This window comes from Microtus oregoni, unplaced genomic scaffold, assembly GCF_018167655.1.
Source record: "Microtus oregoni isolate MIOR12 unplaced genomic scaffold, Mior012 000115F_ref0000277, whole genome shotgun sequence".
Lineage (NCBI taxonomy): Eukaryota > Metazoa > Chordata > Mammalia > Rodentia > Cricetidae > Microtus > Microtus oregoni.
In genome coordinates, this window is record NW_024544744.1 from 632,129 (window position 1) to 656,854 (window position 24,726).

The 24,726-nt window shown below is 39.7% G+C and overlaps 1 protein-coding gene and 1 pseudogene across 1 annotated transcript in view; one reads left to right on the plus strand and one right to left on the minus strand.

The window, feature by feature from the left end:
* Nucleotides 1-1,058: 1,058 nt before the first annotated feature.
* The window catches only part of Nme8 (NME/NM23 family member 8), a 48,730-nt gene continuing 25,062 nt past the window's right edge, over nucleotides 1,059-24,726 (minus strand). Inside the window, exons 11-15 of the mRNA XM_041645714.1 lie at nucleotides 8,189-8,333; nucleotides 7,364-7,471; nucleotides 6,479-6,630; nucleotides 2,245-2,389; nucleotides 1,059-1,284 (exon numbers count right to left, since the gene is read on the minus strand). Of these exons, the coding sequence (XP_041501648.1) occupies nucleotides 1,059-1,284; nucleotides 2,245-2,389; nucleotides 6,479-6,630; nucleotides 7,364-7,471; nucleotides 8,189-8,333 (776 nt within the window). The remainder of the gene's footprint in view (nucleotides 1,285-2,244; nucleotides 2,390-6,478; nucleotides 6,631-7,363; nucleotides 7,472-8,188; nucleotides 8,334-24,726) is intronic.
* Nucleotides 9,783-10,850, plus strand: LOC121443955 (annotated as a pseudogene).

Here is a 24,726-nt window from a genome sequence, read left to right on the forward strand (position 1 = left end):
CTCATTCCTTGGGTAGAAAATTCCAAGTCTTCTAGACTTGAGAAATATCCAACCACATTGCTACTTTCCATCATAATATTATTTCAGTGAAAAGGGTTTTTATTTTGTAGTGCACTGATTACATCAATGTGTTCAAACCTGCTGAACAAATATATCAGAAAAGTTAGAAAAATGTTCTGACTTAATGCCTTATAATACCTCCCAAAATTTTGTTTTAATAAAGAGTATTTCCCTAATAAAAAAAATAAATATAAGGAGGGAAAACAGGTTTTTTTTTTTAAAAAAAAGTCACCAATTTCCTACTCTATACCCCACACGACTCATGTTCTTGAAACAAGGGGATTTAGTGCATATGAGGTAGTGTACTTCACCCTTAGGGTTATCACTCTTAAGGTTGAATTCAAGACCTGTTTGAGAGGAGGAAAACAATGCCTGGTACTGAAAACCTAGATAAATCTTCAATGCTAAGGAAATCATGGTTAGTGAAAGAGAATCAACAACATTAAATTACTAAAACAGCATAATCTCTAATAACAGTTCTATAAACATTTGTTTTTATACCCACAGATAAATGTAGTCTTTACCCCTCATTAAGAAATTTTTTTTTGCAAGAGATGGGGACCACTGCAGAAATCCATAACCATAGCCAATCAAAATGCAGAGTTATGTAGCCTAATCCCAATGGGTATGTCTACTAAAAACTCTTGAACCTAAGGCTCAGAAAACATTGTGAAAGAGGGAACAGAGGATCAGGGAATTTGCTGTGAGGTTGTGTCTCACATGAATTGGTTGTCCAGTGCCAAACGGTCAGCCCTGAAAATATATATACAAGCAATTTTATACAGCCTAAACAGCTTTAGAAATATATATGTATACACAAATAAGCATGCAATAACAATTAGTAGAAAAATATGTCATGAATTTGAAGGAGAGTGAGAAGTGGGTATATGGGAGGGTTTGGAAGTAGAAAAGAGAAGCTGCAATTATAATCTTTAAAATAACATTTAAAAAAACAAAGGTAATTAAAGTATACTCTTTATAGCACGTACTCTGGTGTTCTAGTCTTCGGGATTATCCTCTGTGAACACATTATTGATGCTGACTGCTGCTTCAGGTGCATTAGATGCCCCATGGACAGCATTTCTCAAAATGTCTAGTCCATAACTGGCTCGGAGGGAATTTGGGGAGAGCAGTTTTGCTTCTTCTGGGTCTACCGGACCCATCATTCGTCTCCATTCTGCAACAGCGTTCCACTTGGTCAGGACCATGATTATAGATGTGCCCCTGCAAACAGCAATTCTTTCAGAAGGCAGGTTCCTTTAAGGGTATGAATTGCACACAGTACTAAAGACAGAATGCTTCTGGTCCATCCAGAACAGTTTTTCCTAACAGTATAATCTTGTGCTTTCTTTGTCTTCTCCCTTTTCTACAAGTTTTGTGTCATTTTCTTTAATTCTAAAGAATGAACGTGAATGGATTTATAGTTTCACTCCTTTGGGGACCACACAAACATTGTCATGGGCCAAGGACTTTTGCTTCCTGTTCAACCTTCAGCCTCTAGTCCTTTAAGAGTTGCCTCCACTGCAGAAAGTCATCTTTCCCAGACCACCCTCATTCCCTCGATGTGCTCTATCCAGTGACTGCGTGGTACCTAAGGCAAAATGACTTAGCTCAGCTCAGTGCACGACCACTTGAATGGACAGTCTAGTTGGTCAGCAGACACGTTGGTCATCTGTAGAGCACCCTGACCTTTTCCTCCTGCCCCTCCTACCTCTCTTTCCTTCCCCTACCCCACACCATCCTCTAAATCCTTAACCTGAGTCATGAACTCTCCCCAGGTGCATACAGCAGATGCACCTGGAGCTTAACTTTCTTAGTGTTCATGGTGCAGGATCTCAGTCATCTTCACTTCCTGTGAAGTGGGCCTCATGGCTTCCTCTCCATTTTACAGGAAAGGAGATGTAAGCATAGTTCTGCACTGGATAAACAAGAACCTAAACTCTTTTACATGTAGTGTGAAGAACTAAAGAAATAGACAGAGGAAGAAATGGGAAGGAAAGAAATTGTAAAAATAAACAAACTTTGAAAGTTAACAAGGTGTCTTTCCTTGAGTCAGATTAGATAGAAAGTTGTTAAAAATACCAAAAAACCAAAAAAAATTAATAATAATTTCTGTTTCCTACAGTTTCTATAGTGTACAATTACTACTTCTACAATATGAGCAACCACATTTCAGAAACTTACGAAGCTAAGACTTCCAAGACGTTTTTATAAAACTCTCTTCCTGTTATTTTGAAATAAACTTTGTTGGCATGCTCGGGAGTCAGAAGCATTTCTTTCAGCATAGTTATCTCAAATCCTGCGTCTTTAATGGCCCTCAGGATCTCCACTGAGGAAACAAACATTGGGAAATAGTGAAGATCATTCTTTCCATGTTCATGGTAAAGATCAAAATACCAGAGGAAAATAATAGTTCAACTTGCATCTTGTGGTTTATAAATATGCAAAATTGTATAAAATTAAAAGTACCAAATAACAGTCAGAAGATGTTCCGAGTTTTAACATGAATGTCTCACTTTAATTAATTTATGGATTATCAAAGGAAAAAGAAGAACTGTTGGCATGCTAAGCATGAAGACGTATTTTCATCTTTAGGCCCCAATGTCTACCAATGCCTCGTATGATCTGTACTGGGAAATAGCCAAGGCAAAAATTATTTCCTGAAGTAGAAAGGCGCTGCTGAGTGCATCAGTACAGTGAGTCCTACCAGAATCTCATCAGTCGCTTGAGCACCGAAGTCTGCATTCTCCCCATCAAGGGGAACCAACTTAAAGACTCCGAGCATTCTTATAAAGGAAGAAGAGTGGGGGAAGATGGGATGTGGGGGGAAGGGGACAGGGGAAGGAAGAAAGGCACAGACAAAGGAAATAAAAAGAAATGATTTTTTTTTTACTCCAAGTAAAAAATATTCAGAGGTGTTGGCCTGAGAGGAAAGGAAAGTGAGACCTAATTTATAGAAAACTTGAAGAAGGCTGGGTCTTTCCTGCTGGTAAGAAGATATCTAGGATCTACTCCAGGAGACCCTCTAAGTAACAAAATGTGAGAATACAAAAACTAAAACAGAAATGGGCCAGTCCTATAAATTTATCATGAGAAAATGACATTTTAAAGAATAATGTGTATGGTTCTTAAACCACAGTCCAGGAAACAACTATCTCTGGACTCAAGTACCTGTATTTTTAGAAATGCCGACTTTTGAGTTAGGCATGGCCAAAGCGAGATGCTGTCATAAAGCAGTGTGTCTTAGTTGGTGTTTCTACTGCTATGATAAAATACCGTGATTCAAAACAACTTGGAGAGGATAGGGATTATTTTATCTTATATTTCCATGTCACGGTTCATCACTGAAGGAAGTTAGGAAAGGAATTCAAAAAGCAGAAAATGAAACAGAAACCAAGGAGGCATGCTTCTTTCTGGCCTGCTCCCCATGACTTTCTCAGTCTCATTACAGTTCTTATAAAACTTAGAGCCATCTTTGATGTGGGATTTTCCTCTGTATGCTGTGATTACCATTGATAAATAAAGGAACTGCTTTGGGCCTATAGCAAAGCTATAGAGGAACAGAACTAGGCCAGGAAAACTAAGCTGAATTCTGGGAGAAAGAAGGAGGAGTTTAAGAGAAGCCATGTAGCCCCACTGGAGACAGATGCCAACACTTTCGCCGGTAAGCCACAGCCATGTGGCGATACACAGGATTAATAGAAATGAGTTAAATTAATATGTAAGAGTTATCCATTAAGAAGCTATAGCTAATGGGCCAAGCAGTGTTTCAATTAATACAGTTTCTATGGGATTATTTTGGGACTAAGCGGCCGGGAACAACCAAGCGACCTTCTCACTACACATCTTCCCAGGAATGGCACTTCCCATAATGAGTTAGGCCCTTTCACATCAATTATCAATCACCAATAAAGAAAATGTCCTACAGACTTGCTTGTAGTCCAACCTAGTGAGGGTGTTTTTCTCAATTGATATTCTCTTCTTTTAAATGAATCTAGCTTGTGTCTAGTTGAGGATACACATTAGTGCAATTAACCATTTGCCAACTTGACTCACAAACACAGCACTATCAAACTACAACCTTCCTGGTTTCTTCTGTCCTCCAGATGTCATGGTAACACTAATATCACAATGTCAAATATCCCAACTTTTAAAACTCCCAGTCTTCAAAAACCCAGTCTTTTAAAAGCACCCAACGTCCCAAAGTTCAAGCGTCTCTAAAGTATCTGCTCTCTCTAAAACTTTAAAGTCTCTCTAAACTCAAAAGTCTCTTTAAAAGTTCAAAGTCAACGGTGAGCGTCTGTAGAAATAAAAAATGAGGTAAATACTTTTTGACTCCAAGAGGGAAGAATCAGTTCACAGTCACAGTTAAATCAAAGCAAAAACAAAGTTTCATGGTGTAAAAGTCTCAGTGTTTGATGTCTTAAGACCTATTCACAATCCTCTGGGCTCTAAAGAGACCCTTGCCTTCAAATTTGCTGCTTGCAACACAGGACAGCTTGTTTTATAGACTCAGGCCCACGCCACTCTACACCTGCTACTGTCCTTGGTAGTTGTCCCATGGTACTGACATCTCCAGAATGCTGCGGTCTCTCCTGCAACTGAGCTTCACCTTCACGTATAGCTTCTGAGCTCTTTCAGGGACTCTTACCTTGCTGCATGATACCAAACCTCAACTTCTCTCAAGGACCCCTTCAATTATCAGCCTTCTATTGCAATTGAGGCTGCACTAGTAGGCTCTCACAATGCCATGGCTCAACTATTCTTCACGACCCCATTCATGCCGTCAAAATCAGTAACACCTGGAACACTCCTACAGCTTGTCAAGTTCAGCTGCCAATACAAATTACAGCCTTGGGCACCTCTGGACCATGGTTTCTGTGTGCTGACCCTGTGGAAACACCTCTCAGAAGATTCCACCTCGGTGATGCTGGTCTCTTCTTAATCACTGCTAATTTCTTAGCACCAGTTAACCAGCCGTGAGTGGTTGCCCCAATAAAGCAAAGGTCTTACTTTAGTGTTATTGGTCTCTAGTCAATTACAGATGATTCCTCAGCTACAGCTGACCACATGCCACTGATTCTTAACACAAAATACCATACAAACAACTACAGCAGGGTCTTTGCTTCCTTCTGACGTTTCACAGGCCAGACCTCCATCATCTGCATTGCTCTCAACATTCTTATATGCCAAGATACCACAGAAAGGATCACTAAACTCTGGGCTCTCGATGTTTCTCCGGACCTTTCACAATCCCTTCTGTCAAAGCAATGGTCCATTCTTTGGTACTGATTTCCGTCTTAGTTAGGGTTGGATTTTACTGTAATAAAAACACAGTGATTGAAAATAAGATGGGAACGAAAAGATTTCTTTCATCATATACTTCTGGATCACAGTCCTTCATTGAAGGAAGTTAGGGCAGGGGCTCCAGAGGCAGAAACTGAAGCCCTAAAAGAGCACTGTTTTCTCACTTGCTCCCTATGGCTAACTCATCCTGCTTTCTTATACAATTCATAACCATCTGCCTAGGGGTAGTAATACCCACAGTTATGTCATCTCACTTCCCTCAATAATTAATCGGGAGAATGGGTTCTTTTGCATTAGCATCTTTCCTGGCCTAGTTATAGACCCACGTCCCAAGAGCCACCTTTTCTAGTTAGGTTCTTGAACCCTCTTTATGCCAGGACCACCTTTACAGGGAAAATCAATTTTTCCCATTGGCATGCCTTGCCAAAAACCTCTGCCATCTGCCAACCACCAATCCTAGTTCTAGACCTGTGTCTTTGAACCCTTTTTATATGAAAAACCCATTTTCTGGCATAGTTCTACACCCATGGTTCAGGAGTCAGCTTCTCTGGTCCAGTTAAAGAGCTCATCAATCGACTTTACTAGGCCTAACTCGGGCCACACAGCTCTTGCACTTGCCCAATCTAAGGAAAGCTAGACTATCATATGAGACATACAACCAAAGGAAAAAATTCCACAACCAAAGAAAAAAATTCCACATGCCTGAGATGGATCACAATAGCAAAGGCAAAAAAAAAAAAAACCATGAATGGCCAAAACAGTATATTCCCCCATGAAACCCACTATTCCTGCAGAAGAACCCAGGAGGCAGAATTTAAAATAATGATAATAAACTTTACCAAATTTCTCAATAAATTTAAGGCCATGTTGATAAAGATAATTATTTGAATAATGTCTAGGAAAATATAAATATACAACTGAGTGAAAGAATAGAGATAAGTCAGGATTTGAAGACTGAATTCAATAAAGAGAAACATTGAAGGGACCACAAGCCAAAATAAGGATAAAAACTGAAAATCAATATCTCAATTAGAAAATTCAGGGGGAAAAGCTTCTTGGAGAATGAATCAAGCAGAAGATGTCAGGACTTGGTGATGTAGTAGCTGCTTACGTCGTTGTTCCTGAGTCACGTGGGGCTTGATCAGTGCCAGCGTGCTCTGAGGAGGGAAGAAGTACTCTATTTCCTTCTCAGCCACTGCCCTGGAACTGCTTCCATAGAACTGGTTGATAGGGAAATTTCCTGTGGCAAACTGTGCACATAAACTTTGGAAAGAGGTCAAGTCAAAAATCAAATGTAATGTAGCAATCTAATGCAACGCAACACTACTTATTCAATTTGTTTTTAAAACACCATGCAACAGCATTCATTCCATCTCTAGGTATTGTGCAAAAGGAAGTAATTAGCCAGTGACTTGGATATACTATATCTTTTTGTGAGGTAGCAGAGATTAGAAAAGAAATATGTGAACATTTAAATCTTATTGTTAATGGATATTACCAAGGAAAACTAAAATAGGGACCCACTGCATTGAAAAGGCTGGGGCTAGGATCCTGGCTAACTACATGACCTCACTTGTCAAATTAAAGTTCTCTGTATAGTGGTGTTAAGTTTAATCTTGATTTTTCTCAAGAATTTTAAAGCTCCTATGGTCAATTAAAGATGTTGCAGCTATGATTACAACTTTAATTGGGGTTATTTGTCAGAAACTATGGTTATGGTAGATGTTTCTTTCAGTAAGTAGAGATGAACCATTAGTTTGGTTCTTAATTTCTAGGCCAAAGTCAAGCATCCCACCTTTTCTTGCAAAACCATGGTCATCTTCAAGAGGTATGTAGACCATATCTCTACAATAAGCAGTCAATAATGCCACCAGAAACAGGAGCTTTCCTGAGAAGCCCTCTCAGACTAAAAACTGTACTTCCTGTATCTTAGACTTAAGAAGAAATTAAACTGCATTACATGAGAAAGGGTAGGGAGCCATGCTGTAAGCAATACCTCTCTGGATCAGATGCAAATGCTTCCTCAACAGTTTTTGGTCCCATTAACTCTTTCCAATATTCCAAAGCATTTGCCCTCAATAGAACAAGGACGTAAGATGGACTGCTGTTAGAAAGAGCAAAACCAAAGGTTAATGAAAGAATGTCTTAGTAGCTAATGACATACACAGAACACAAGTGCGTTTGTTGTTAAACTGACTACAGTATGTCAAACGATTTAAAAGGAGTCCAACATTAATATATGTTAGCATCCACTCAAGAGCAATACTGCCATGAGCTAGGAAGAAAGACAGAAAGGGAAGGGCAGGGTCCCGGTTCTTTAGAGTGGTCTCTTCTGGCTGTCATGATCTGGTTGGATTATGTAACCTTGGAGGACTTTTGCTTCAGCTGCATTTCAGTTGCTCCTCTAGGTAAGTGGCAACTTCTCAGCATCTCATTTCTTCTTCAGGATCCATGTTATTCAAGGTTATCAAAGTCCCCCAAAGAATAATCAGACTGCTCAAAGGGTCAAACAGTCCTCAGTTTGGACTTGGTAATGTTGCCCACTTTAGAATTCTGCATTCAACTCAACTGGAAACTGGTGTGTGTCTGTGTCCATGGGACCTATCATTTGTTCTAACAATATTCCAGGAATGGAGAGGGATACAGATATTTGAGCAGAGAATGAGGACAGTAACAAGGTTGACAAAGACATAGGCCAGGAACGATTTATAGAATTTAGAAGTTTGCCAAGCCAAAAAAAAAAAAAAAGGAAAGCTTAAGAAAAGACTAAAATGAGTGGACAATAGATCACAATTCTTTCAAACTTGGAACACTGCTTTACCTGGACATGTATGCTAAAAGTTTACTAAAGTACTCTTCATTCTCATAGTTCTTGCACACTGTTCTGGCTTCTTCCTCTGATAATAATATTTGCCTCTGCATCAGTATGGTGAACCCTTCCTTCTGAATAATGTGCAAGACGTCATCTAAATAAAAACAGTCATGACAAAGTAAGTTTCCAACATGCAGATCCCAGCCATAAACACAAAACAGCATTATGATGTACCTTATGTGACTAATTATTTTGGTAAGTGTAAAAGTTCACAAAACAGCTTCTTAGGCTTCAATACGGATGAAACTTCTTGATTTATAAATTATAATTTGCTTCAAATTTTCCTATCACATAGCAATTACTCACAAACACTTGCACAAAGGTGCCTCAGGGAGTAATTTCTTTTGCCTCCCATGTGCCATAGGTATGCAGATATGTGGTGACTCGGATGAAGATGGCCCCCATAGGTTCACATGTTTGAATGCTTGGTCCTCAAAGGTGGAACTGTTTGTGAAGGGTTAGGAGGTGTTCCTTGTTGGAGGAGGTGTGTCGCTGGGCGTGTGTTCTGATGTTTAAACGCACATGACATTGGCAGTTAGCTCTCTCTCTCTCTCTCTCTCTCTGCTTCCAACTTTAGGATCAGATGTAAGCTAGTAGCGATTGCTTTAGCACCATATTTGCCTTCCTGTTGTCATGCTCCCTGCCATGATAGTCATAGACTCACCCTCTGAAACTCTAAGCAAGCACCCAACTAAACACTTTCTAGTATAAGTAGCCCTGGTCATCGTGTTTCTCTACAGCAATAGAAAAGTAACTAAGACAAGACGGTAGCCTAAATATTTAAATAATTCCAGCAAAAATATTTATGAATAGCAGGCTATATTTTTTTACTTGTCTATTTGGGGAGAAATAAATTGACTGAATATTCAAAAGTATTTCTCAATCACCTTCTCACTAGCCTGCTTCTCTCTGTGGAAGACCAGAAAATAAAGCATTTTCTATCCTTCCTCAAGCACTATATAGAAATGAACCCATATGCAGCATATGACGTGTAAAGAGAATATGCTGAGATGTTGCTGAAAGAGGTACCTAGGAAAATCTCTCTGCTCTACACTGGCTTTCTGCTTTGGATAGCTGAGTACATAATGCCAGGATCTGTAGGCACAATTGATACACCAAATATATACATCTTAACTTAAAGCCCAGTCAGTATTATGCCTGGCTGATAATTTTTTATAATCAGATTCAAAACATATCAAAATAAGAAATGCATACACAAGGACAACCAACCAGCACTCCAGGCAAGCATAGTTTCATTAGCTGCACCGGCACGATGGCTTGTCACTATCAACTGTCAATCATACAAACCTAAAACGATCAAAAATTGAGACTAGGAGGGCGAGCGAGAGAGCTAGCAGGCAGCAGGCGGCAGGCGGGCGGGTGGCCGGCCGGCACGGAGGGAGGGAACGAGCAAGAGGTGAGCAAGCCAGCGAGGGCGGCCGGGTCCAGAGGACAGTGGAGATTCCTCAGGTCCCTCCGGCGCCCTCCCCAGAGTCCACAGCGCCTCCAGCACCCAGCGGAGCGGACACGGCCCTGCCTGGCCATGGCCTCGTTGCTGAAGGTGGATTAGGAAGTGAAGCTCAAGGTTGATTCTTTCAGGGAGCGGATCACAAGTGAGGCAGAAGACTTGGTGGCAAATTTTTCCCAAAGAAGTTACTAGAACTTGATAGTTTTTTGAAGGAACCAATCCTAAATATCCATGACCTAACTCAGATCCACTCAGACATGAATCTCCCAGTCCCTGACCCCATTCTCCTCACCAATAGCCATGATGGACTGGATGGTCCCACTTACAAGAAGCGCAGGTTGGATGAATGTGAAGAGGCCTTCCAAGGAACCAAGGTGTTTGTGATGCCCAACGGGATGTTAAAAAGCAACCAGCAGCTGGTGGACATTATTGAGAAAGTAAAACCTGAGATTCGGCTGCTGATCGAGAAATGTAACACGGTCAAAATGTGGGTACAGCTCTTGATTCCCAGAATAGAAGATGGGAACAACTTTGGGGTGTCTATTCAGGAGGAGACAGTTGCAGAACTAAAAACTGTCGAGAGTGAAGCTGCATCTTATCTGGACCAGATTTCTAGATACTATATTACAAGAGCCAAATTGGTTCCTTTTTTTTTTTTGATTTTTTTTATTTATTATTTATTTTATTTTATTTTTAATTTATTTATTAAGGATTTCTGCCTCCTCCCCACAACCGCTTCCCATTTCCCTCCCCCTCCCCCGATCAAGTCCCCCTCCCTCATCTGAATACTGAGAACTCAAGAACAATCGCAGTGGGTTTTTGCACGTACTGGCTTTGGGGGAGCCTAGGCAGTTTGGATGCTCACCTTAGGAGACCTGGATAGAGGTGGGTGGTCCTTGGGCTTCCCACAGGTCTGGGAACCCTGATTGCTCTTCGACCAAATTGGTTTCTAAAATAGCTAAATATCCCCATGTGGAGGACTATTGCCGCACTGTCACAGAGATTGACGAGAAAGAATACATCAGCCTCCGTCTCATCATTTCAGAACTAAGGAATCAGTATGTCCCTCTACATGACATGATCCTGAAGAATATTGAGAAAATCAAACGGCCCCGGAGCAGCAATGCAGAGACACTGTACTGAGGCCAGGGCCAGCGGACTCTGTGAGTCTGGCTCAAGACCGATATTGCCTTGGTTTGTTATATGACTATCGTGATGGGGAAACTGGCTGGAAATAGTAACCACACCTCTCTGTTTTTAGTTAGAGTCTAATGAAACTCTCATCTAGTTCTGTGATGTGTTTACCTCTTTTTTCAGGCCTCAGGAACTCTTCTATCTCCTTCCCCAAACCCCACACCCAGCCTGTCCTAATTTCTGGAGAACTCCAGATTTGTGCGAGATATTGGCACAAGAATTGTGGGGTTTTTGTTTTTGTTTTTTCTTCCCTTCCCTTCCTCCCCTTGTTTTAAGTTTTGTGTTAAAAGCTGGAGGAACTGTAGGGAAAATGTTAGGTGTCTTTTAGGAACTGGGGGAGTAGAGGTGGAAGGGACATCTTCCTGTCACAGGCCAGTGTCTCTTGCTTCTGTGGGACTTTGGGTCCTCCCCACTGCAGCTGCCTTGGAGATGCCCTGGGGCTCTCCACCTGTGTCTACCCCTCCTTGAACCTGACTGTGACAAGGGATACCTTAGGCCTTCAGCTGCATCCCTAGAGCTCCTCTGGATGTTTTTATAACTGGGGTTTTCACAGATACTGTGTACACTTGTACACACGCATAGGGACATGTATACATGCTTCCTGCTCCATTATAGAACGTAGCCTTCCTTCCTGCACCACTACCCCTTCAGCCCCTGTCACACACGCAACACCTCAGCAGGTGACGGTTGTCTTAGTCATCCACCCAGGCAAGTCCCAGGCCCACCCTCTCTTCTGATAATGTAGCCGTTGGTGTCCAGGGTAAGTTGAAGGAGAGCCGAGGAGCAGAGGGCTCATGAAGGCCTTTCCTCTGTGACTCAGGTTCTTTGGTGTTATGCAAAAGCTGGCCCCTCTGGCCCTCACTTGCCCTTCTCCCAGGCCAGCTTGTGCATTGGATAGGGTGTGGGCAGCTGTGAGGTCTAGAGGATGCTACTCCTCGCTGTGCTTTCCCTGTGGGAAATATTTCTCATATTTATAGTATTGTGCTTCCGAAAGGGAAAGCAGTAATTCATGTGTATATGTATCTGTGCACATACACACGTGCCTGTGTGTGTGTGTGTTCGTGTGTGTGTGTGTGTGTGTGTGTGTGTGTGTATAAATATGCTGCGAAGGTCAAACCCATAGAAGAGTTGCCTCTTTCAAATCTTCCAGAGATCTCACTTGTTACAGCTTTTGTGTTAACCCCATTAGCCCCCAGCTTTTTAAGTGAGAGTTGGTATCTGCAGTTAACCTGCCAGTGACTCTCAGTGTCGATTTGGCTTTTACTCCTCTCCGTCTTCCAACTCCAAGCATATTCCACCTGGGACGCATCATTTCACTCCCAGTATCCTACAGAAAAGGAGTCAGGATGCTCTCTTCCCATGAATAGTGCTCAGTAACAAACCAATTGCATTTCAGTTGGACAGTACTCCTACCCACCCCTCAGGTCCCTTCCAGCTAAACTCCTCCCCTCCCACCATGTGTTTCTCAGCTTCCCTTTTTGTTTGACTGTTCCACTGCCCCTCCTCACCCTACCAACCTTGGATTGTAATGTAAAATTCTTTTACCATGTCAAGAAATTATTAAAAATACAGGTACTTTGACCTCTTTCTAAAAAAAAAAATGAGACTAGAATCAAACCAAGGACCAGTAGAGCGGGATGTCTGAGAAACAGTTTCAATTTTCTTTTCCCCCTTTATCATCATCCCAGCAACTTCAAACTGCACTATAGTCCCTGAGCCATGACAGCAATCTGTTACTATCTTAGCTTCTATTAAAATTTATAAAGGAAAGTAAATAGATTTTGTTTAAGGAAAAATATTTCATAAACTCTTCAAAAGGATGAGATTTCTGGCACTGACTGGAGTATATTTGCTTTCTTTAGAAAAATGGAAAGAATGGTATGTCAAGGCATCTGGCATAGACAGAGAATCACTAAACAACACTGGATATATACATATATATATTAAGAGAGAATGGATGGATGAATGAATGAATGAATGAATGAATTTAGGGCAAATCTGCCTAGGAATTCTGATAAAAGCACACATGGGAGGAGAAAGAAGTGGGAAAGTTAAGGAGCTTTCAGACACATAATCAATCATTTGAAGAGGTGTCATTGCAGGGGAACAAAGAAGCAAAGATCAGCTAAGGGTACTGAGATCCCATGGATGTTTTTGGTTATGTGAATATACCATTGAATAATGTTTATTAATGTTGGAGTATATCCCTGTAGTCACCACAAAACTTCACTCTCAAGGGAAAAAGAAATGTTAGAAGAGAATAAGGGGCATTTACAGATGAACAGTTCTTGAGAAGCAGACATGACATACGTGAAATAAGGCATCTATTAGGTCATATAAAGCAAAGAGTTAACTCTTTCTGTCAAGGATGGTGCTTTTTCATTTATAGAGTAATGAGGCATGGATAAATGAAAACTCCTCGAGCTTTCTGCCTCTAACACTATCCTAATCTGCAGATCCTGAGGATCTCTTACTACAGAGGGGATAAGGTTTTCTTCCTGAGGCTAATTCTCACTCCTCTGCTACAGAATCATTCCTACCTGGCTCTATTCATGGTCAGTCATTCAGCTAATTAATCACAGGGTGCAATTCAAATACAAAAGACTCAGAAGTGTAACTCTAAGATGGATGATATAATGGGAAACAAGGGAACCTGGTGAAGCATGCCACCTCTCTAACTTTACAGCATTAACCTTCTCAGAATAATCCTACCACCGGGAAGAGGATTACTGGCCAAATAATCAGTGTGATCGGTCCCCAAAGGGTCAGCATCTGCAGACTCGACCAAATGCAACTTGCAAGACAGTTAGGTAGGCCTGTAGGGTTACTGGGTGTGTACTAAACGCATACATATTTTTATTGCTTTTCCCTAAGCAAACCATAAAAATAACTGACATAATGATATGGGATGTCCTTCTGTATATGTTTTGTTCTTATTGGTTAATGAATAAAGTTAATTTGACATATGCAGAGCAGAATATAGCCTGGCTGAAAGAGATAGATAGATAGATAGATAGATAGATAGATAGATAGATAGATAGATTAGGTGGAGTCAAAGAGACACCATGTAGCTGCCAACGGAGAAAGATCCTGCCAGAACCTTACCAGTAGGCCACAGCCTTGTGGTGATACACAGATTAATAGAAATGGGTTAATTCAAGATATAAGAGCTAGCTAGGAAGACACCTAGGTTTTTGGCTAAATAGTGTTGTAATTAATATAGTTTCTGTGTGATTATTTGAGTCTAGGCAGCCAGGAAACTAACTAGAAGCCTCTGCTTACAAAATGGCACTAATGTGGGCCAACTACATCCACAAAAAACCTGAGAGAGCTTGGTAAGGAATTCTAAACACAAAAGAACAGAGTTAAGCACAGCTTCTTTGTAACGGCGTAAATGAATGCAGACAGAGTGTAAAAATATATATATAGCTTTAATGTAGAAATAGACTTACAGAACCACCGTTCCCGCGGAGACCAGGAAAGCAGAAGCAGCTCGGAGCTTGCTCGCCAAATTTATAGGCAGACATTAGCCCGAGGCGAACACGCCCCTTAAGGGGCGGGACTTATCCCTACATCTCCCCTTTTTGTCTAAATAAGACAGAACTAAACCAAATACAACTACATACAATAACAACAAATAATAAATACAACAAACAATATTGAGAACAAAAGCTTTGCTAAACATTCTATCTCAAGAAGTCCAAATAATGTAAAGAGTAACTACAATTATATAATCTTCAACTCAGTCAAAGATCTGAGAAGGGAATAAACACTACTCAACAAACGAGATATATCCAAAATGTGCAACAATTGACAGAGACAACTGACTACCTGGGCAATCACCCAAAGTCTTGTTTGCAACGTGAGTCAACCAATTTTGGCTAAGGCCTAACATAACTGACATACCATTATTAAAGGCAAGGAACTTTTCAAAACTATCTTACCCTGTCTTGGCAGGATATGACAGTCCTGTTTTATCCATTGATGCACGCTCTGTGTCTGTGTCAGTGGTTGAGGTATGGGCATTTCTTTGCCCAAAGGCCAGTTCTGCCAAATAGAAAGGCTCCAGGTGGAGTGTTTTTGGTGCTCAACATTTTCTCGGGAATAGAGCGGTGTTGCCAGGAGCAATTGTGTCTCACTATCACGAAACTCTGAGTTAGATTAAAGGCCATTTTCTACAGCTCTTTGAAGAGGTTGAAGATTATCTATCTATACTGAGTATAATCTCTATATATCTAAAGAACCTGATTAGTCTAATTATAAATGACAAACTTAGATGACAATTAGTCTATATAATTCTCAATATCTATCTAACTTAAAGAATAAGACAATAAATGACTGTGAAACAAATGAGGACAATGACCTCCAAATATAAACAATGTACAAATATACATTGCAGTAGGTAAATATATATCAATACACAAATATTATATAAGTATCTTAATCAGAGGTAGAAATGTACACTGCAATATGGTAAATATATACAATATATATATCAATACAATATATGTCAATACATAAAAATGTTTTAAACAGAGGTAGAAACATGCATGCGTACAATAGTCAATATAATTTAACTTTGTATCAATATACAAGAATCTATACCAATATATTTGTCTATTATCCCATCATCCCTCTTTTTTTTTCAAAATGATCCCTGAGCTTATAAAATTCCTCCCCCAACCCTCAATCATATACTAATTATAATCAACCCCTAAATGATGTCCCTAAACCCAAGGGCAAACTTTACTGGGAGAGGGGACGTCGTTCTCTAGAATTACTTCCAGCTGTCATAGGGGCGACGTTCTTTCTGGGGGATCCTGTGAAAGTAAAATGATGGTTAAATTTCAAGATAATGTCTTTTAAAATTGCAAATAGTCTCTGAGTATTTTCGTGCAGGTCTGGCCAAAATGTTGTATAAGATGTGCACCATTTCAGCTAACCAAGTTGGAACTGTCTTGTGCAGCTGGTACCCAAAGCAGGTCTTGTAGTAGCGCTATCAGTATCATGACGTCATATCAACCAGGTGGAGTTGTTGTTATGGGGCCCCATCTTCTTCCTGGAAACTTCAAATGTCACTTCAGGAAAAACTCATTGTTCATTATGAAAAACTTAAACATTAATCATATATATATATATATTCACTGAAAGACATGATAGATATATTCAATGAAAAGTATGATAGATATGAAGAAAAGCAAAGATGTTTTCTAAACTCATATTTCTTTCTGTCCCATATCATGGCTCTTGACATGAGACAGAAACTCCAGAAACTCTGGGTTTTTCTCTTACTAACAGGCTTGGAATTGGAGAGGGACTGAGCCAGAGTCCAACTTCAAAACCAGCTTTATAAATTTAGAAATATGGTTTAATATTACTTACACAACCCATTCAGTTGTCTTGATATTTCCTATTGGGCAGGTATTTTTCCATCTGTCAGTATCCAAACATCCAGGGTCCCTTGAATTTCTCAAAGATGAGTGTTTTCCTGTGGAGATAAGAACAGAACCCTGCCCCCATTCTATATGTTTTTCTTACCACCTGTATGAATATCATCATTGTGGATGAGTTGTCATTTCTCCTTTCCAAGAGGTTTCTCCTCTTCAAATCGAAACTTTATTAATTTTGATGGTATCCACAATTTTTCTTCTCCTGTGGAAACAAGAGCAAAACCCCTTCCCCAACGTAGCACATCTCCTGGCTTCCACTGAGAGGTCAGCACATCTTTGAAATAAATCGGTTGATTTAGTTCAGCAGACTTTTTCATTATCCAATGTCTTTCTGCTGCTGTCGTTCCTTTCTCATTAGCGTTAAGAAAATTCAAGGTTAATAAAGCATTATGTAATCTATTTCTGGGGGTATTTTCAGTCCCTTTCTGTTTGTTCAGCATATCCTTTATAGTACGATTTGATCTTTCTATAACTGCCTGACCAGTAGGATTATTTGGTATACCTGTAATGTGTTTTATATTATAATAATCAAAAAAGCGTTTCATTTTCTTAGATACATATGCTGGACCATTATCTGTCTTTATTTGCGCAGGTATACCCATGATGGCCATAACTTCCAATAAATGTGTGATTACTGAATCAGCCTTTTCTGAGCTCAGGGCAGTAGCCCATTGAAAACCTGAATATGTGTCTATGGTGTGGTGTACATATTTTAATTTGCCAAATTCTGCAAAGTGGAACACATCCATCTGCCAGATTTCATTCCTTTGGGTGCCCTTTGGATTAGCCCCTGCAGGCAGTGGCGTTTGGTTATAGAAAGAGCAAGTAGGGCATTTCTTTACAATCTCCTTAGCTTGTTGCCATGTAATTGAAAACTCTTTCTTCAAACCTTTGCTATTAACATGATGTTTTTTATGAAATTCAGAGGCTTGTAGCACACTACCAATCAATAATTGATCAATTTCTGCATTACCTTGTGCTAGAGGACCTGGCAGACCCATATGGGATCGGATGTGTGTTATATACATAGGGCAAAGCCTGTTCCTGATCAAATCTTGAACCTGGAGGAACAATGATGTTAGTTCAGTATCATCAGGTATAAATTCAGCAGTTTCAATATGTAAAATAACTCTTTCTGCATATTGTGAATCTGTAACTATATTAATAGGTTCTTTAAAATCCCTTAGCACCATAAGAATGGCATATAATTCCGCCTTCTGGACAGATGTATATGGACTTTGTTCCACCTTATCCAAGTCTTCTGATTTGTAACCTGCCTTCCCTGATTTATTGGCATCAGTATAGAATGTACGGGCTCCAGTTATTGGAGCATCACGGACGATTCGAGGAAGAATCCAAGAAGTTCTCTTTATGAAGTTAAGCCGCTTGCTTTTTGGATAGTTGTTATTAATGTCTCCCAAAAAATTAGCACAAGCTCTTTGCCATGGTTCATTATCTTCCCATAATTTCTTTAGTTCATCAGCAGTGAAAGGCACTATAATTTCTGCTGGGTCTATGCCTGCTAGTTGACGAAGTCTCAGCTTGCCTTTTATAATTAACTCAGAGACTTTTTCCACATAAGTTTTCAGTTTCTTACTTGGTTTATGTGGTAAAAAGATCCATTCCAAAATAATATCATCTCTCTGCATTAAAATTCCTGTAGGAGAAATTTTTGATGGTAGTATGACGAGAATACAATCGAGCTCTGGATTCACCCTGTCCACATGTGCCTGTTGTAATTTTTCCTCAATCATTGTCAGTTCCTTTTCTGCTTCAGCTGTTAATTCTCTGGGACTGTTTAAATCCTTATCACCATCCAAGGTTTTGTTCAAATGAATTATTAGATCAGGTGTTATTCCAATAGCTGGTCGTAGACTGGAAATGTCTCCTAACAGTCTTTGAAAGTCATTAAGAGTCCGTAGGCGATCTCTCCTAATTTGTGCTTTTTGTGTCTTAATTTTTTACAAACCTATTTTATAACCTAAATAATTAACAGAATCTCCCTTCCGAATCTTTTCAGGAGCGATTTGCAATCCCCATTTAGGTAAAAGTATCTTTATTTCTTCAAAAAGTCTGTTCAAGGTATCCATGTTTGAATCGGATAACAAAATGTCGTCCATGTAATGGTATACTATAGATTTGGGAAATTTCTTGCGTATTATTTGCAATGGTTGGTTCACAAAATATTGGCACAGGGAGGGGCTATTTAACATACCCTGGGGGGAGGACGGTCCAGTGGTACCTCCTCGAAGGTTGAGAATTGTTATAAGTAGGCACTGTGAAGGCAAATTTTTCTCTATCTTCTTTTTGCAAAGGTATAGTGAAAAAACAATCCTTTAAATCAATAACTATGAGAGGCCATCCTTTTGGTAATAAAGAGGGCAAAGGAATTCCAGATTGCAGAGGGCCCATAGGTTGAATAACCTTGTTGATGGCCCTGAGATCTGTCACCATTCTCCATTTACCTGATTTTTTCTTAACCACAAATACAGGAGAATTCCAAGGGCTGGTAGATTCTTCTATATGTCCAACATCTAATTGTTCTTGTACCAGCTGTTCTAAAGCCTGTAACTTTTCCTCAGCTAAAGGCCATTGCTTTGTCCATATTGGTTTCTCAGTCAACCATTTTAGAGGCAAGGCTGTTGGTATCTCTGAAGGGACATCAATTGCTTGTTCTTGTACAGCCCGAATGGCCGGTTTTCTCCGTTTGTAATATCTTTTAATATTATTCTCAGAAATATAGGCTCTAGATTTAGCAGGAATGTTAATTTCAGTATTCCATTGTTGTAATAGGTCACGACCCCATAAATTCATTGCGATATTGGCTACATATGGCTTTAATTTTCCTATTTGTCCCTCTGGCCCTATACATTCAACCCATCTCGTGCTCTGCCTTACTCGAGATAGGGTTCCAATTCCCAGGAGCTGAACATTTACATTCTGAAGAGGCCAATACGGATGCCAAGATCCTGGGGTAATGATACTTACATCAGCACCTGTGTCCAGCAGGCCAGTAATAAAAATGCCATTTACACACACTCTCAGTTTAGGTCTTTGATCATTTATAGAAGTTTGCCAAAACACACGTAACTTATCTTTCTGATCATTATTGCTTGTAACAGTAGGCATGGGGCTTCCTAATTGTCCTGATGAGGCACGTTCTCTGCAGAAACTGGATATGACTGAACCATGTTTGCCATGGGGGCCTGTGAGGCCCCCCCTCTCACGTTTCCCGGCTGTATCAGGTTGCCTTGTCTATCTCTTGTAGACCTGCATTCATTCGTCCAATGTCTGCCCTTTCCACATCTTCTACATAAACCTGAAGGCTGAGTCCTCCTATTTCTGTTATTTCTAGAAGATGCATTATTATTATTATTTCTGAAAGATGCATTATTATTATTATTATTATTATTATTATTTCTGAAAATCCGTTGTCTACAATTCCTTTTCATATGACCCATTTTTCCACAATTAAAACATTTGGTATTCTGGTGTCTCCTTTTACCATTGGAAATTGCTTCTTCTACCCATGCTTCAGTGCCATAATCAAATGTATCAACATTGAGTGTATGCAAGACCCATTCTTCCAACGGCGCTGATCTGAACTTTAAAGGACCCAAAATCCTTTTGCATTCCACATTTGCATTTTCATAAGCCAAAGACTCAATCATTATACGTCTTGCTTCTGGGTCAGATATTCCTATTTGTACAGCCTTAGTTAATCTTTGTAAAAAGTCACTAAAGGGTTCTCTCTGACCCTGTTTAACTCTGACAAATGATTCCATTCTCTGTCCTGGGTCTTGTACCCTGTCCCAAGCCCTTAAGGCTGCTGTAGTACACATGGAGAGTGTGTTTTCATCCAAATTAGCTTGTTCCTGAGGATCGGAAAAGGGCCCTTCACCTAGAATTTGATCTAGGGAAATGTCAATTCCCTTCGCTTTTTCCTGCTGTTCTAAGAGTCTAGCCTCTTGCCTGAATAAGCATTTCCATTTCAATTGCGGTCCACTCTCGAGTACCGCGGAGCTCAGCTGGAGCCAGTCAGAGGGGGTTGCTCTGCTTGTCGTGGCCCAAGATCTTAGCATCTCTTTAACAAAAGAGGCTTGCATCCCAAAAGTCATGACAGCCTGTTTTATTTCCTTGAGATCATTCATACGGACAGGCTCCCATGTATCCTCCTTGATGACCCTAGGGTTTTTGGAACCAATCACCTTCTCTGTTGTTATTACTGGAAAGGCAGGTAGAGCTGTAGGTAGAGCTTTGTGGAAATTGTCCCGGAGAGACTTACCCACAGATGTAGTTAAAATTTTCCTTTCTACCCTTTGCTCTTCCTCATCAGAATTTAGAAATTCCTCAATCTTTTCAATTCTATTCACCATTGCCTTCTGCAATGTCTGAATCTCCTGTCCAGAATTATGTTCCAAAGCCTTCATTGAGGATTCTAAAGTATGAAGTTTGTCCGTTAGAGATAACATCTCATCTTTGGACATAATTTTTATGGCATAAACCGTGCCTTCTTGTATTGACAATCTTTCCGTCAATCTGTCATAAGTTTTAAACAAAATCCGATTGTCACATTCAGCAGTTTTGATTCTCTCAGTTAATGTTTCATTTCCTACAGAAAGGGACTGAATCTTATGGTCCAGATCAGCTGTTCCCTCTTCCATAGTAATGAATTTCTCCTTAACATCAGCCTGAAGAACTTCAACCTGATTCTTGAGAAGATTGTTATCAGCCTGGAGAACTTCAAACTGATTCTCGAAAAGATTGTTATCAGTCTGGAGAACTTCAACCTGATTCTTGAGAAGATTGTTATCAGCCTGGAGAACTTCAAACTGATTCTTGAGAAGATTGTTGTCATTCTCAATTGTTTTTAAGCGTTCAATCTCTGCCTTAAGAATCCTGGATTCATCTCGTAAAGACTTTATCATATTTCTATTATCAAACCATTTGGTGCCAATGAAAACTACGAATCCCAGAAGGATCCATATATGTGGGGTGATAGACACCTCTTGTAAAATCTCCCACATGGTACAATTAAAAAAATCATTAAATTCTTGAACAGTAATGTGTTCAGACATTTTATTTATAAAAGAAAATTTTTTTACCTGCAATGATCGGTTCCTGCCAGTGGTGGTCTCTGTGTTTTTGGAGCCTGTCCTAGAACTAGCACTTGGGAAGCAGAGGCAGGCAGAATGGGCCTGTGTAGCCGAGTGTGTCTCGGACTCGGCACTGGGGCCGGAGTCACGAACTGAAAAACAGCACCGGGGAGGGTGCTGTGTTAGCTAGCGGGCTACCCGCTTGAGTTGGGGGCAAAATAGCCCCACGTTGGGCGCCAAAATCCCTACACTTATCCCTACACTTCTTGGTAGCAGCAATGTCTCAGGTAGGCTCTGTTTGCTCAAGGCAAGTAAAAGCATGATTTCTTTAAGAGAATGCTTCCTGACTCAGCATTAACAGCAAAAACTGCAAGACTCCTATAAGAGAGCCTACTGGTTTGTGCTGGTGCATTAAGGAGCACTTAAATAGGGTCTGTGAATAGTGTAACAAATTGCTTAATAGCAACATAGACCACCTGTGTCCCTGGAGCTGGAGTGGTCTTACAGAGGTGGTAAACATACCTCCACCATGTTGGACCAGTTGGAACAAACAGGCAGGGCCATAGAGTTGGTCCTAGCTACTTCTGCTTAGCATTTTTTTAAAAAAAGGAACTTCTGGTCAGAAAATCACTAAGAGACATACAATAAAGACATATTTAGATGAAAAAGTCCTCTAAATGGGTCATAGTGTTAGATAAATATATATGGGGTTTTGAGAGAGAAGAAAGAGTACAGAAAGTCATAGATTAAAGTAGTAAAGATAACTATTAAAAAGTAATGGAATAAAAAAATAAGCCACATAAAGATGGAAAATACACAGAGAGTCTGGATTATGTGTATTATCGTGTTTTCTTTGAATTTTTTGACTGCAGAGTGACATTTGATTCTGGGGGCTGCTAAGTTAAACCAACATAGAACTATCTTGACTTCAAAATTTGAGTCTAAGGATATGTTACTTTGGAAAAGAGGTTCTGTTTTTGTTTCCCCAGAAGATGAGAACCTGTGGATTCCTTCCAGGATAATGTGGTTTGATGGAATAAGACCCCCCTCCCTGAAAGGTCTCCATGAACCCTAAAAATACTTCACCCAACAAAAAGCAGGAAGCAGTTTGGAGAAAACAACACAGAAATTTCCAAAATGACTGTTTACAAATTTTTTTTTCTTAAAGGGGGATATGATAAAGATGAATACTTTGCATTGGTATGGATCTTGGTCTATCAAAACAAATTTAAGGTCAATTTTGTTATACTGTATATATGCATTTCTGCTCTTATTTAAATTAAGGTGTTGTGTTTGTACAGCTCATTTGAAAATGTAACATAATAGATATTCATCTATAATAGTCTAGATATACAGGGATATATTTCAGTTAGATAGATAATCTTCAACACCTCAAAGACCTACAGAATATGGCATTTAAAATGTTTTAAGAACTTAGATTTTCCTTGACAATGACACATGTCTGCTCTGGCAGCACCAATTACTTCAGAGAGGTTGATTGAAGAAACTCATTATGGAATTTGCCCTCAATGTGACAAGACTAGCCATTTGAGCAAGAAACTGCTCTTGCCTGTACTGCTTTATTGTATGTTGTATGAACTGGATATGCAGGACCCACAGAAAAGTAACTGTTGAACTTTCCAAAAGATGGATGGTCCTTCAGGGTTCCTGTTTCACAAAAGAAACTGCCAGACATTCTGCAGGACACAGAAGAAAACAACTGATGAACTTAGCCATTATAAGGCAAAAAAGATCTTCAAATTTCCTGTTTCATGGGAAAAGTCTGCTGGATACTATGGGTCTACAGGTTGAAGATGGATACCCCAACATTACAGAAGAACTTTGGGTGATATACAGGCAGCAAGATATATCTGTCAATTCTAGAACTTTAGAAGTTGCTTACAATGCATTTCCTGTTTACTTAGGTAATAGTATATCATTCTGCAGTCTTTGATAGATTTGAAGACAGATAGTTATAGTTTTCCTTAGTTATGATAAAAGATAAATTAGATATGACACTTCTAGATATAAATAAACTAAATATTGTAAGTGTAATTCTTTTTTGATACCTGTTTTTACATGTAATTTTACTATGTTAAACCTTCCTTTTTATTCAGACATAAAAGGGGAGATGTTGTGAGATACCCTCTGTATAAGTTTTTTCTTATTGGTTAATGAATAAAGCTGCTTTGGCCTATGGCAGGGTATAATATAGCCAGGCTGGTAGAAATATATATAGAGAGAGTAGACATCGTTGTCAAAGGAGAAAGACCCTGCCAGAACCTTACCAGTAGGCCACAGACTTCTAGTGATATACAGATTAATAGAAATGGGTTAATTTAAGATAGAGGAGCTAGCAACATAGACACCTAAGTTGTTTACCAAATAGTGTTGTAATTAATATAGTTTCTGTGTGATTATTTGGGTCTGGGCTGCTGAGAAATGAATGAGCAATCCCCACTTACAGCATTTACTTTGCCTTACATATTGCATATATTGATCATATGATATACACAGTGGCATGGATGTATGTCACAAGCAAAAGGTATATCACTTATGTATGGAATTAAGTATCCTGAGATTTAGCATTCAGAAAAACTCTGTAGTCAACTCCTGAGATACTAAAGGAGGAGTGACCTCAGGAAATAACATTTAACCACTGCCTAAGCAAAACAAACAAGCAAATAAATGAGGTGAGATTCTGAAGGATGAATTGTGTGGTAAGAAGTTCATATCAAGCCGGGTGGTGGTGGCACACGCCTTTAATCCCAGCACTCGGGAGGCAGAGGCAGGTGGATCTCTGTGAGTTCGATGCCAGCCTGGTCTACAAGAGCTAGTTCCAGGACAGGAACCAAAAGCTACGGAGAAACCCTGTCTCGAAAAAAAATAAAAAAAAAAGAAGAAGAAGTTCATATCATATCTTTAAAAAGATGATCTAAAGTGTATTTATGTATTTAGGAATGTATATATTCAAGACATGTAGAAACAACTATAATTTCTAGAATTTTCTGTGAGTCGCCCTCCCCACTATTTCCCCAAGCCTCCAGTAGTCACTATTCTCCTCTCAGTTTCTAAAAGATCAGCCATTTAAGACTCCACATACAAATGACAACCTTCAGCACTTGCCTTTCTATGCTTGGCTTGTTTTACCTAAAATAATGATCTCTACCTTCTTCTATATTCTTGAAATGGCACACTTTTAGTCTTTGAATGGATAAGTACTATTCCACTGTGTGTGTCACATTTTTTATCCATCCATCATTTTACTGACAGCTGTTT